At 50.6% G+C, this 13925-nt stretch overlaps 1 protein-coding gene across 1 annotated transcript in view; it reads left to right on the top strand.

Annotated features, from left to right (window-relative positions):
• Window positions 1–13925, top strand: part of TBPL2 (TATA-box binding protein like 2) — a 25010-nt gene that overhangs the window by 500 nt on the left and 10585 nt on the right. Inside the window, exons 2-3 of the mRNA XM_015412093.1 lie at window positions 10515–10813; window positions 11455–11542. Coding sequence (XP_015267579.1) covers window positions 10515–10813; window positions 11455–11542 — 387 coding nt within the window. The remainder of the gene's footprint in view (window positions 1–10514; window positions 10814–11454; window positions 11543–13925) is intronic.

Below are 13925 nucleotides of genomic sequence, written 5' to 3'. Positions count from 1 at the left end.
CCGGTACAATGCAGGAAATTCACAAATACCTCCCCCTCCACACCCGCAGTGACCGCTGTTCCGCGCCCAGAAGACGGCGGAAAAAACCTCCCCGGCCAAACTGGCCTGGAGAAGAGAATGGCTTCCTGACCCCAGAGTGGCGATCGGCATTTCCCTGGGTATATAAGAAAGGGTCACGAGAACTAAGCACTGAGGCAACCCTTCCCGCTCTCCCTTTCACGATCTGCCTAAGTTCACAGAATCCACATGGCTGTCAGGTGGCCATCTAGCCTCTGTTTGAAAAAAAAAAAAACATTTATGTTGAGAGTTTATTCTGGGGTGTCAGACTAGGACAACTCTGATTCAAACTTCCAGTCAGTTCTGAAATTCGCTAGGTGACCTCGGGCCCAGCCACACACGCTCTCCCTCTCTCTTAGCCGTATCTACCTAGTATTAAAAAAAGAGGAGAAACTCCTCGGAGGAAGTCTGTGACGCAAGGATGTAGAGATGCTGAACAGAACTGAAAACTCCCGGCCATTTTGAGAGGTCTCCGTACTTCTCCCGCTCGCATTTGGATTTCACACGTTTCACCTCTGACCTGCTACTTTTCTGCGTTTCGTAGCCTTTGGACTCTGCCGTTTATATCTCCACTTTTCCGTCCTAACGTGGCCGCAAAGAACTTTAGCATAACTAGTGACCCGGTCTCCTTGTTCTGTGCCGATTCCTCCGAGAACTGTCACTCCCTTCAAGGGTTTCACGAACAACTGTTGGCCTTGAAAAAATTAGAGCAGGGGTCCCCAACGCGTTGCCCCTGAGCAGGGGTCATTTTGTAGAAAAAGAGGTGCAGGGGCTCATTAGTATAACTCATTAGCATAACTTATTTGCATATGCCACACCCCCTGACATCACCAGAGGTGTGTCGGAAGGCAACACCCACCACTCAGGCTCCACTGGACTGTTTTGGATTCCTAGCTATTTCGGGGGGTGGGGACGTGCAGATCTGCTCTCGCAGAGGAGGGAGAGCTTGTACCTGAATAAAACTTGGTCTTAAAGATACTCCTCGTGGCCCGACTGAGGGCTGCTGGGAGCAGGGGGCAGGGCTTGTTGCATGTCCCCGCCCCCTGGGCTCCTTACTGCCGGCGCTCCGCTCCTGTGCACTCCCGCAGGAAATGACCCCAGCCCACAAGTGTCATGGTTCCTACACCAAGAGTTTTAGAGTGGGCGGGGCTTTTGCCCACTAAGGCGTCTGATTGGCCACTGGAGATCTCATTGGCAGTGGCTGCCACAACAGCACAACAAGGGACTGCAGGTAAGCAAGGAGATATCTTTAAAACAGAATTTTATGTTCAAAGGTGTGACTAAGCAGAGCTTCTGTCCGATACGCTGAAGATTTATGATGACACTTATGCATGACCTTGCTCCCCGACGTGGTTGACTCAGCCATTTTGAGGTTGAAACACACACACACACACACCCATTCTGTGTCAGAATTCGAAAGTTACCTGCAGACTTGAAAAGGTTCTGGATGCCCGGAATAAAGATTAGTTCATAATGTCATGGCCCGGAAAACGAGCTCTGCACTCCTCTTTTCAGATTTTGTTAACATCCACTCTCCTGACCCAGATAGCCCAGACTGGCCCAATCTCATCAGACCTCGCAAGCGAAGCAGGGTTGGCTCTGGTTAGTATTTGGATGGGAGACCCCCAAGGAGTACCAGGGTTGCTACGCAGAGGAAGACAAGAGCCAACCACTTCAGTTTGCCTCTTGCCTTGAAAACCTACGGGGGTCGTCATCAGTCAGCTGCGACACACACCCCAACGACCCCAACAAATCGCTTTGGTGAGTTCGAAAGTCCGTTCAGCGGTTTTGTCTGTGCGGCAGCCTCGTTCGTCCATTGCCACGCACGAAAAAATAGCACCTTAAAAGACAACAACGTGTATTCTAGTGTGAGCTTTCGCAGGTCAGAGCTCCCTTCTTCAGATACAGCGGGGAAGAAAGAAAATCATGTTCTTCATTTTTACTTGCTGTCACGGCTCAGGTGGGGTGTCACCTGACGCTGCCACCACTCTGGTTCCAGGCTCCCTTGAGAAGGCCCAGAGCACCCTCCCAAGACCTTTAGACCTACCTTTTGGCCGAATAATAGGCATGAGGACCAGGCAGAGTGAACAATGAAAATAGTTTATTGTATAAGAGGTCAAACAAACAAGGTGCAGAAATATAACAGTAAGTGGGTGAAAAGAAAAGAAATCAAATGCCCTAACGTGTCTAAATATATACTGTCCCTAGCTCACTATTCCAAGTGACACTAGACTACTCACCCTTCCCTCAGGATGAGGGTCTCTTCCCCACAGCAGCCTCAGTCCCTTCTGGCTCCTGGGAAGAAGAACAGATTTTCCTGCTGCACCAGATCTTTTATTCCAAGCCCTCCTCTTTTCCAATTGGTCAATTTTGACTCCAAAACGTCTTAGGGGCTTCTGGGAGTTGTAGGCCCAGCCTCTCCTACTGCTAGCCAGGCTCCCTGGGCCTAGTAGGCCTCTGGTGGCACAGCCCAGATCATGACACTTGGCTATCCAAGTGGTTCAAGTCCCCTCATACAGAATCTTATGAGATTTATTATACTATTATTTGTTGTTGTTCAGTCGCACAGTGGAGTCCGACTCTTCGCGACCCCATGGACCAGATCACGCCAGGCCTTCCAGTCTTCCGCCATCCTCTGAAGTTGGCTCAACTTCATGCTCGTTGCATCGATGACACTGTCTAACCATCTCATCCTTTGCCGTCCCCGTCTTCTTTGACCTTCCATCTTTCCCAGCATCAGGGTCTTCTCCAGTGAGTGCTCCCTTCTCATTGGGTGGCCATAGTATTTGAGCTTCATTTTCATTATCTGGCCTTCCAGGGAACAGTCAGGGTTGATTTCTTTTAGGATTGACTGGTTTGATCTTCTTGCAGTCCAAGGGACTATACTATTATTATAGTGTAATAGTTATTATGAGATTTATTATACTGAGCCCGTTCACGGGGAGGGCGGGGTAAAAATGCAATCAATCAATAAACAAACTATACCCATGCTCCACTCCTCCCCCTGCAATATTCTGTAAACGAGGCAAATTATTTCTCCCCCCCCCCCGCATTGTATCTAAAAAAGTGAGCCCTGTCTCACAAAAGCTCATGCTGCAATCAGTGTTAGAACAGAGTTCGAGTCCAGTTTTTTTTTCAGGGCACAAGCTCCCGTTGAATAAAACTTTGCTGGTTGTAAAGGTGCCACTGGACTCAAACTTTATTCTGCCGCTTCAGACCAACGCGCGGTGACCCACCTGGATCGATCTGCAATAACTGTGAGTCTTTAAGGTGCCGCTGGACTTCTGACATGCTTTGTGTCTGCTGTCCCCCCTTTTCGCCACTAGATGGCAGCACGCAACAGGACTCTGCCTCGAAAGTGCCTCCAGGCGCAGCGGATTAAGGACAAGAGACTTCCTCCTTTGGATCTCCCACCCAGTGTTCCTGCTAAGCTGAGTTAGTGTGAGCTAGCTCACAGTTTTTCAGCTTCCAGCTCACACATTTTTGTCGTAGCTCAGGGAAGATGGCTCCAGAGCAAACTAATTGATGCAGCAGCCAAATTGCTCGCTCACAACTTTAATGCCGGTAGCTCACAAAGTAGAATTTTTGCTCACAGGACTCCACAGCTTAGAGGGAACATCCAAACACAAACCAGGGCCAGACCTGTTTAGCTTACAAGGGTGGGCTACCCTGCGCCATCCAGTGTGAGAAGAGGATTGGATTCATACCCCGCCCTTCACTACCCGAAGGTGTCTCAGAGCGGCTTACAAACTACTTTCCCTTCCCCTCCCCACAACAGACACCCTGTGAGGTAGAAGAAGAAGAAGAAGAAGAAGAAGAAGAGATTGGATTTATACCCCGCCCTTCACAACCCAAAGGTGTCTCAGAGCAGTTTACAATCTCCTTTCCCCTCCCCTCTCCACAACAGACACCCCTGTGAGGAAGGTGGAGCTGAAAGAGCTCTTGACAGAAACTGCTCTTTTTCAAGGACAGCTCTTATCAGAACTACGGCTTGCCCAAGGTCACATCAGCAGGTGCAAGTGGAGGAGTGGGGAATCAAACCCGGTTCTCCCAGATTAGAGTCCGCAGACCTAACCACTACACCAAACTGGCTCTCACTACACCAAACTTTCCCAACCACTACACGAAAAGAGGGTTATTGCTCTGAGTACAATCCCAGAAGGAGAACGAGGAGAAAGAGGAGACTGGATTCATACCCCGCCCTTCACTCGGAGTCTCGTAGTGGCTTACCAACTCCTTCCCCTCCCCACAGCAGACACCCTGTGAGGTAGGTGGGGCTGAGAGAGCTCTTGACAGAAACGGCTCTTTTTCAAGGACAGCTCTTGTCAGAACTACGGCTTGCCCAAGGTCATCCAGCCAGGTGCAAGTAGAGGAGTGGGGGAATCAAACCCGGTTCTCCCAGATTAGAGTCCGCGCACTTAACCACGACACCAAACTGGCTCTCTATTGAGGCCAGTTCCCCTGGAGAAAAATGCTGCTTTGGGCGGGGTGGTGGTGGACTCTGGGGCATTGCACCCTGCGGAGACCCCTCCCCTTTCCAAACCCCGCCCTCCCTTGGCTCCACCCCCAAAAGCTCCAGGTATTTCCCCACCCAGAGCTGGCAACCCAAGACCCAACGGGTTTTCCGTTATTTTTTTGGTCTCCCCTCTGCGCTTCTTCCTGGCGGCGGACGAAATGGAGGGAGACTGCCGCGGCTTCTCCCTTAGGGTTGCCAGCCTCCAGGTGGGGCCTGGAGATATCCCGCTTTCCCAACTGATCTCCCGCTGACAGAGATCGGCTCCCCTGGAGGACTATCGCTGCTTTGGAGGGTGGACTCTACCGTGTTGTGTCTTGCGGAGGCCCCTCCCCTCCCCAAACCCCGCCCTCTCCTGGATCCACCCCCCCAAGTCTCCAGGTATTTTCCAACCCACACCTGTCAACCCTACTCTTATTTTTCAGCCAAAACTCAGGTTGCCAACCTCCAGGTGGTGCCTGGAGACTCCCTGGGATTATAACGGAGTTCGAGGCAACGGAGATCAGTTCCCCTGGACAAAACAGCTGCTTTGGAGAATGGATTCTATGGCATTGTATCTAGAAGTTTTGGGAGTGGGGCCTGAAGAAGGTGGGGTTTGGAGAGGGGGCGGGACTTCAGTGGGGTGAGTGAGGCACAGTCTGGGTCCATTTGACTTTGGTGGCGGCAGCAGCAGCAAGCTTGAGAATAAGTGAGGAGACCTTGCCCAAGAGTATTAACAGGAAAGTAAATCAATGATTTGAGCTGCGGTGGCTCAAGTGGTTAAGACGCTGAACTGCAGGCTGTGGAAGGTCGGTAGTTCAGCAGTTCGAGACCCGAGTGTGCCACATGACGGAGTGAGCTCCCGTCTCTAGTTCCAGCTCCTGCCAACGTAGCAGTTCGAAAGCAAGAAATTGCAAGTAGATGAATAGGGACCACTTCAGTGGGAAGGGAACAGTGTTCCGTGCGCCTTGGTGTTTAGTCGTGCCGGCCACATGACCACAGAAACATCTTCGGACAGCGCTGGCTCTTCAGCTTTGAAACGGAGATGAGCACCGCAGTCCTAGAGTCGGATACGACTGGCTTTCGAGCAAGGGAACCTTTACCTTTACCTTTTTAAATCAATGAAAATGTCAACTTGAATGTAACATTGAATGTGGGATTGCTATATAGGATTTGTTCCTGAGGAGAGACCAGAGGTCTGAAACACTTAAATATCCGGAATAAGTGTTGAAAGCGAGATTGGATTTGGAGCAGACGGCTTTTGAGAATGCAAGACTGTTGGAAGGATACTGACGGAGAGAGTCTGGAGCAGACAGCTATGTGTAATTTTATTGACCTTTGTATTTTCCCCGTGAAGGAATAAGTGGTTGATTTTCACTAAAGGTAAAGGTTCCCTTGCTCGAAAGCCAGTCGAGTCCGACTCTAGGGTTGCGGTGCTCATCTCCGTTTCAAAGCCAAAGAGCCCGCGCTGTCCGAAGACGCTTCCGTGGTCATGTGGCCAGCATGACTAAACACCAAGGCGCACGGAACGCTGTGACCTTCCCACCGAAGTGGTCCCTATTTATCTACTTGCAATGTCTTGCTTTCGAACTGCTAGGTTGGCAGGAGCTGGAACTAGAGACGGGAGCTCACTCCGTCATGCGGCACACCCGGGTCTCGAACTGCTGAACTACCGACCTTCCACAGCCTGCAGTTCAACCTCTTAACCACTTGAGCCACCGCAGCTCCTGGTTGATCTCGTAAAGGTAAGAGTTCCCTTGCTCGAAAGCCAGTCGAGTCCGACTCTAGGGTTGCGGTGCTCATCTCCGTTTCAAAGCCGAAGAGCCAGCGCTGTCCGAAGACGTTTCCGTGGTCATGTGGCCGCCATGACTAAACACCAAGACGCACGGAACGCTGTTACCTTCCCACCGAAGTGGTCCCTATTTATCTACTTGCAATTTCTTGCTTTCGAACTACTAGGTTGGCAGGAGCTGGAACTAGAGACGGGAGCTCACTCCGTCATGTGGCACACCCGGGTCTCGAACTGCTGAACTACTGACCTTCCACAGCCTGCAGTTCAGCGTCTTAACCACTTGAGCCACCGCAGCTCCTGTTTTTCACTACCAGACACTAAATGATGTTATGGCTGTAATCTAGTCTCTTCTGTCATTGTATTATTCCGTGGGCATCTAGCGCACATCTGTATATATTTTTCCTTACCAGACTGAACTGATCTCTGTTGCCTGCGGGTCAGATGTAACAGCAGGAGGTCTCCAGCCGCCACCTGGAGGTTGGTATCCCTAATTACACCCTCCCCAAACCCTGCCCTGTAAGGCTCCTCTTCCAAAATCTCCAGGTACTTCCCATCCCAAAGCTGTGAACTGTACCCAAAACAATCCAGTTGGAAGGAAGGAAGGAAGGAAGGAAGGAAGGAAGGAAGTAAGGAAGGAAGGAAGGAAGGAAGGAAGGACACCTGAATCTTTGTTCTTAGATTAGGAGAAGCCTTCTTTCAAGACAAATACATTCAATTGACTTCAGCTGGAGAGAGTGTGGTTCTTTCTTCAACAGCAGTTCCCCCTTTCACCTCCATAATGAGTTCTAGCCACTTGATTATCCTATTTGCTGCACTGGGGGTGGCCTTTCGCATGTTCCTTGGTGCTGTTCTGTAGCAGAGAAGCAAGCCATGGATGGGGATTTCTTCCTGGAAAGCTACCTTGACCAATGCACAAGCCAGGTAGAGTAAGGATGATGGATTTAGGCTAGCAAGCATTTGGGCGTCTTTCCTTCTCGGTCTTTAGCATTCCCACGAAGCTCCTGCAGTCATTTAAACGTCCATCTCCTATATTGTATCCAGTGTTCCCTCTAAGCTGAGTTAGTGTGAGCCAGCTCACAGTTTTTTAGCCTCCAGCTCACACATTTTTGTCTTAGCTCAGGAAGGATGGCTCCAGAGGAAACTAATTTATGCAGCAGCCAAATCACTCGCTCACAACTTTAATGCCAGTAGCTCACAAAGTAGAATTTTTGCTCACAAGACTCCACAGCTTAGAGGGAACACTGTATCCAAGGAGCACGAACTACCCTTTAATAGTAGGTCAGTCCTACAGGGTTGCTTATGTATGGGCATAAATGGTATATAATAAGCAGTGTAGGGTAATGGTTAGAGCGTCAGCTTGGGGAGAACTAGGTTCCAAGCCATACTTTGCCACGAAGCTTCCTGGGTGACCTTGGGCCGGTTACTCCTTCAGTGTAACCTACCTCACAGGGCTGGTGTGAAGAGAAAATGGAGGATGTGGTAACTGTGGGTGCAAATATAAAGATGCCAAAGGAAGGGGCAGGCTAGAAATGTCATTGATATTCCTGTACACTCCCTCGGCTTTATGCCGGATGCACGGCTGATCATAGCATTTAACTTTTAAATAGTCAAAGCGCTCAAAGCTTTTTATTTACATCATCGTGTATACCCCCACCTTCCTCCCCAATAGGGACCCAAAGGGGCAAATGGTAGCTCCCCAAACCCTGCCCTCCCCAGGTATTTCCCAACCCAACGCTGCCGACCCTATGCCAAGCACTACCTGGCAACCCTAGGAAATAGCCAGGTGGGGCTTTTGCCCAGCAAGGCTTCTGAAAGCCAGTTTGGTGTAGCGGTTAGGGGCGCAGACTCTAAGCTGGGAGAATGGGGTTTGATCCCCCACTCCTCCACATGCAGCTGCTGCCGTGACCTTGGGTCAGTCACAAGTTCTCTCAGATCTGTTCTCTCAGGAGCAGTTGTCGAGAGAGAGAGAAAGCTCTCTCAGCCCCACCGACCTCACAAGGTGTCTGTTGGTGAGGAGAGGAAGGGAAAGGAGATTGTAAGCCGCTCTGAGACTCCGGCGGCTCTTAAACAAGTGATTCATGTTTATTCAGCTCATGACAACACAAGAACAGACAGAGACTTCAAGACCAAGACTGCGTGTAACCAGGCTGGCTTATATACGATTTGAACAGGGGTAAACACACCCAACAAACAGATAACGTCCAATAGAAATACAGGGCTTGGAACCTATGAGAGTGGTTCCTGCCGAAAAGATAGGCTTCTCTGATTGGTTAGTTCTTCAATCCAGACACTGCTTTGTTGTAATAGAACTTATGCTTAAGCTAAACAGTGCTTTATTAACTTAAGCAGGGCTCTTTTTGTAGATAAAGCCCAGCAGGAACTCATTAGCATAATAGGCCACACCCAACAGCAGAGACTCATTAGCATATTAGGCCACACCCCCGACAGCACAGCTCATTACCACATTAGGCCGCACCCCCATGTTACCAGAAGTGTGCTCATCCAGCCACACCCACCTTTTGCTTCTTATTCTGTTTACTTTGTTTGTTGTCCAAACCCAGGGCTTTTTTTGCAGGAACTCCTTCGCATGTTAGGCCACACACCCCTAATGTAGCCAATCCGAATGAGTTTCTGCTGTTGGGTGTGGCCTGTTATGCTAATGAGTTCCTGCTGGGTGTGGCCAACTTGGGAGCCAGCCAGAACTCCGTTCCCGTGTGTTCCTGCCCAAAAATAGCCCTGAACTTAAGACCTAACAGGTTGGATATAAATCTCTGCTTCTGATTGGCCACTGGAGATTTGATTGGCCTTGCTTTTGCAGCAGCTGCCAACAGAGCACAAGGACCTGCGCTGGGGGACCGAAGGGAAGCTGTGGCGGCCATTTTGTGGCTGTCTCCGCCTCCTGCGGCAGCCATTTTGTGGCCACACCCACCATGCTGTGTCAGCATTCCAAAGGTGTCCGCAGGCTCAAAAAAGGCTGGGAACCCCTGTTTGAAGCCATTCTTCATTTTGTTGGGTCTCTGTCTGTGGACCCGGCCCCAATTCTCCCGCTCCAGCAAGCAACATTTGGAACCTTTGTTTGGAGGAGATGCGCTTAACATGGAGAAAGGCTCCAAAGTTCGCTCAGTGTAGGATAGGGGTAGAATCCCCACCCCACCCCCATTACATGGTGTTAGAAATGGAATGTCCATGTTCAGTTTTAGCATTAATGAACAAATATTATCAAGATGGGTAGCGCTGTTTATTTGTTTATTTATTTATTTGATTTTTATCCCGCCCTCCCGCCAAAGCGGCTGCAAAAGCAACCTTTAAAAAAAAAAATCTGCACGGCCAATCAAATCTCCAGTGGCCAATCAGAAGCAGAGATTTATATCCGACCTGTTATGTCTTAAGCTAATAAAGCACTGTTTAGCTTAAGCATAAGTTCTATTACGACAAAGCAGTGTCTGGACTGAAGAACTAACCAATCAGAGAAGCCTATGTTTTCGGCGGGAACCACTCTCATGGGTTCCCAGCACTGTATTTCTATTGGACGTTATCTATTAGTCTGTCTGTAGCGGTAGAAAAGAGCCAGAGTCCAGGAGCACCTTAAAGACTAACACAATTTGTGGCAAGGGAGGAGCTTTCGTGAGTCGCTGCTCACTGCTTCAGATACAGCAAGAACGGGAGTCCCTCTGCCCTGATATCTTGATGAGTGGATTGATTTCAGATGTCAAGGGACAATAGCAGGTGAATGACAAATGGCAGGTGTGACAGAATTAGGGGATACGCAGAGGGGTGGAGAAATCAGCGTTGGGAATGAGACAGGAAACCTAGGTCTCTATTCAGCCCAGGAGGATGCATTGTCGTGAGCTTCGTTACCAATTGCAAGACAATGCATCCTCCTGGACTGAACTGAGACCTCGGTTTCCTGTTCGCAATGCTTCTGAGCACGGAGAGAGACAGCAGGGGTATCTGGGATTATACTGCTGCTGCTGTCTGAGGCAGAATCGGAGGATTCGAAACAGAACCTATGAGAATGGGGCCAGCATTCCACAACCAAACCCATGTGCCCCCTCTTCTGTATTTTTCAAGGATGATTTTGCCTCAGGCAGCCCACCAGCACTATCTCCCTTGAGTCCATTTGCCTCAGACCTGCCCCTTCCCTCAACCCCGGACGCATCTTTCGATGCTCAGCCTGACCCGAGCAAAGACTACTTGACCAGCTTCTCTTCAGTGGACCTCAGCTTCCTCCCGGACGACCTCGGCCAGGATCCCCACCACGACGATGAGACCGGCCTGCCGAATGTGGAGTCCGACACTCCGCCTGCAACGCAAGACACTGTCGTGGTCTTGGAAGACGGCGGCCTCTGCCAACAGGGGGACGAACAGGAAGCCCAGCCGTTGCCAGACGCGTCTGGCCTCTGTCCCTCCTTGACACCGATGACGCCGATGACCTCCGCTTCAGAAAGTTCGGGCATCGTCCCACAGTTACAGTAAGTACCCAAGAAGGTCACCCCGCCTCAGAAAGCATATTATGGAACCAGGAAAAGTGTGTGTGTGTGGGGGAAGGGGCAACTAGAATGATAAAAGGGTTGGAACCAGTGTTCCCTCTAAGCTGAATTAGTGTGAGTTAGCTCACAGGTTTTTAGCCTCCGGCTCACACATTTTTGTCTTAGCTCAGGAAAGATGGCTACAGAGCAAACTAATTTATGCAGCAGCCAAATAGCTCGCTCACACCTTTAATGCCAGGAGCTCACAAAGTAGAATTTTTGCTCCCAAGACTTCACAGCTTAGAGGGAACATTGGCTGGAGGCAGTGCTCCCTCTAAGCTGTGGAGTCTTGTGAGCAAAAATTCTGCTTTGTGAGCTCCTGGCATTAAAGTGGTGAGCGAGCAATTTGGCTGCTGCCTCAATCAGTTTGTTCTGGAGCCCTCCTCCCTGAGCTGAGACAAAAATGTGTGAGCTGGAGGCTAAAGAACTGTGAGCTGGCTCACACTCACTCAGCTTAGAGGGAACACGGGTTGGAACCCTTTCCCTGTCGAAAAAGGATAAAGCGTCGTAAGGGACTGGCGTTCGACCTTTTTTTTTAAAAAAAATTTGCGCTCCCTGAAAGCCGCCTTTCTTGGCTTTCCCAGGAATATCGTGGCGACCGTGAACTTGGCTTGCAAGCTGGATCTCAAAAACATCGCCCTCCATGCCCGAAACGCAGAATATAACCCAAAGGTAAGAAGCAGGGGTCATTTCCTGCAGGAGCGCACAGGAGCGGAGCTCCGGCAGTAAAGAGCCCAGGGGGTGGGCACATGCAACAAGCCCCACCCCCTGCTCCCAGCAGCCCTCAGTTAGAGCAAGAAGCAGTCAGGTAAGTTGCAGAGCCCCACCCCCCGGGCCCTGGTCCAAAACAGTCCAGTGGCACCTTTAAGACTAAGTTTTATTCAGGTACAGGCTCTCCCTCCTCTGTGAGGGCAAATCTCGTTTCTCCCCCACCCCCCAATAGCTAGCAATCCAAAACAGTCCAGTGGAGCCTGAGCGGTGGGTGTTGCCTTCTGACACACTTCCGGTGATGTCAGGGGGTGTGGCATATGCAAATGAGTTATGCAAATGAGCTCCTGCACCTCTTTTTCTACAAAATGACCCCTGGTAAGAAGTCAATAGGGGTGCCATGCGGCCTCCAAGTGGGACCTGGTTTGGGGGGGGGGGCCTTGGAATTACAGCTCGTCTCTAGACTGCAGAGATCAGTTCCTCTGGACAAAATGGCTGGCTTTGGAGGGTGGACTCCATGGCCTTGTGCCCTCCCCTCCCCAGGGTCCGCCCCCAAATCCCCGGGAGTTTCCCAACCTGGAGTTGGCAACCCTAGAAGTCAAGCTGCCTCTGGGAGCCTGCCTGTCCTCCAAGCATCCTGGTGTGATGTGCCCGCCGGCTCCGGGTTGGAAAAGACCTGGAGATTTTGGGGGTGGATCCTGGGGAGGGTGTGGTTTGGGGAGGGGAGGGGAGGGGCCTCACTCGGGTAAATTGCCCTAGGTCTGGGGTGTCAAACATGCAGCCCGGGGGCCGGATCAGCCCCCCCCCGAGGGCTTCTATCAGCTCGTAGTGGAACTGGCCATCTCCTGTTTCTTCTTCCCGTTCTGCTGCTGCGTCATCGTAGGTCTGCAGCTGATAGATACACACCTGAACAGCATACTCAGGATTGCAACAGCACAGACATTTCGATACTCAGGATTGCAGCGGCACAGACATTTCGATGCAATAATTCAGAGCAAGAGGTGTCAGTTATCAGACACTCTGAAATAAACAAAACATTGCAAGAGTGCTGATGTTTTAAGCATGTTTTTATTTTAAGTTAAAAACAACCCGTTTGTGTTTGTGTCCTTTATAAAGTTTATATCTCCGCTGCCTGGCATTACCTTTTATGGTGCACATAATACTCATTTGCATATTAGGCGACACACCCCTAATGTAGCCAATCCTCCAAGAGCTTACAGTAGCTCCTGTAAGAAGAGCTCTGTAAGCTCTTGGAGGATTGGCTACATTAGGGGGTGTGGCCTAAGATGCAAATGGGTTTTTGCTACAAAAAGAGCCCTGCGCGACCCTGCTTAGCGTCCCAGATCTGATGAGATCAGGCTAGCCAGTTGAATCAGGGTGAATCAGAATCAGGGGTCGTTTCGTAGAAAAAGAGCTAGGGGAACTCATTAGCATAACTCATTAGCATATGCCACACCCCCTGACATCACCGGAAGTGTGTCATAAGGCCACACCCCCCACCCCCAACGGTCCCGGCCGCCACCCCCGGCCTTGCAGCTCCACTGCCGAGCCCCATGAGGGGCCCAGCGGTGCCCGGCGGTGGACCTGCAAGGCCGGCGGGAGTGCAAGGAAGCCCCGCGAAGGCCCTCCCTGGCTCCAGGCAGGCAGGGGTGGGGAGAGGCAGGGAGGAAGCAACTTACCCTCCCTCTTCTCCTGCCTCCTCCTGGCTGAATGAGGGCCGGAATCGGGGCGGCCGGAAGCAGGGGGCGGGGCTTCTCTTCGTTCCCCCGCGTTCCCCCCCGAAATGACCTCTGATCAGAATATAGCAAAGGTTTATATGGTTCCTTTTACAGAGACGCCGTTTCCTTTTTTAAAAAATAAATCTGCCCTCAAAGGGTAGAATTTTATTTGTTTGTGTAATGTATTGGCACAGTTACATGAATCACCTCATTAGACACCCATGTTAAGCTTCGAGCCAAGCCAGGGCTCCTCTGACCGAACTTCCTATTGGTCGCTTTGTAACAGCGACCAATCAGAACTGAACTGTTCCCCTGCGAGGGAAAGCTTCTCATTGGTCTTTAACCAAGCAATCTTATTGGTTGTTATTTGTAAATAGGCGTGGCTACATTAGCCCGGTTATGTTTAAAAGGAGCATAAGCTCCCACTGTTTTCCGTTCTGGTTTCTTACTGAGTTGAGTGCTTGTTCGTTACTTCCAATAAAGCTGAATCACTTGCTGAATCACTCTAAGAGTCCTTTGTTAGCGCGATCTAACAATTGGCGACGAAGGTGGGATGTTAGAGCAGGTAGGCAGCCCTGCGGACATCCACACTTCGGACTCGGAAGAAAGCGGGCAAAGCACAGCAGCCG

Source organism: Gekko japonicus, unplaced genomic scaffold (assembly GCF_001447785.1).
Source record: "Gekko japonicus isolate JY-2015 unplaced genomic scaffold, Gekko_japonicus_V1.1 scaffold1515, whole genome shotgun sequence".
Taxonomy (NCBI): domain Eukaryota; kingdom Metazoa; phylum Chordata; class Lepidosauria; order Squamata; family Gekkonidae; genus Gekko; species Gekko japonicus.
The sequence above is the reverse complement of the archived record's forward strand: the minus strand, read 5'-3'. Positions and strand labels throughout refer to the sequence as shown.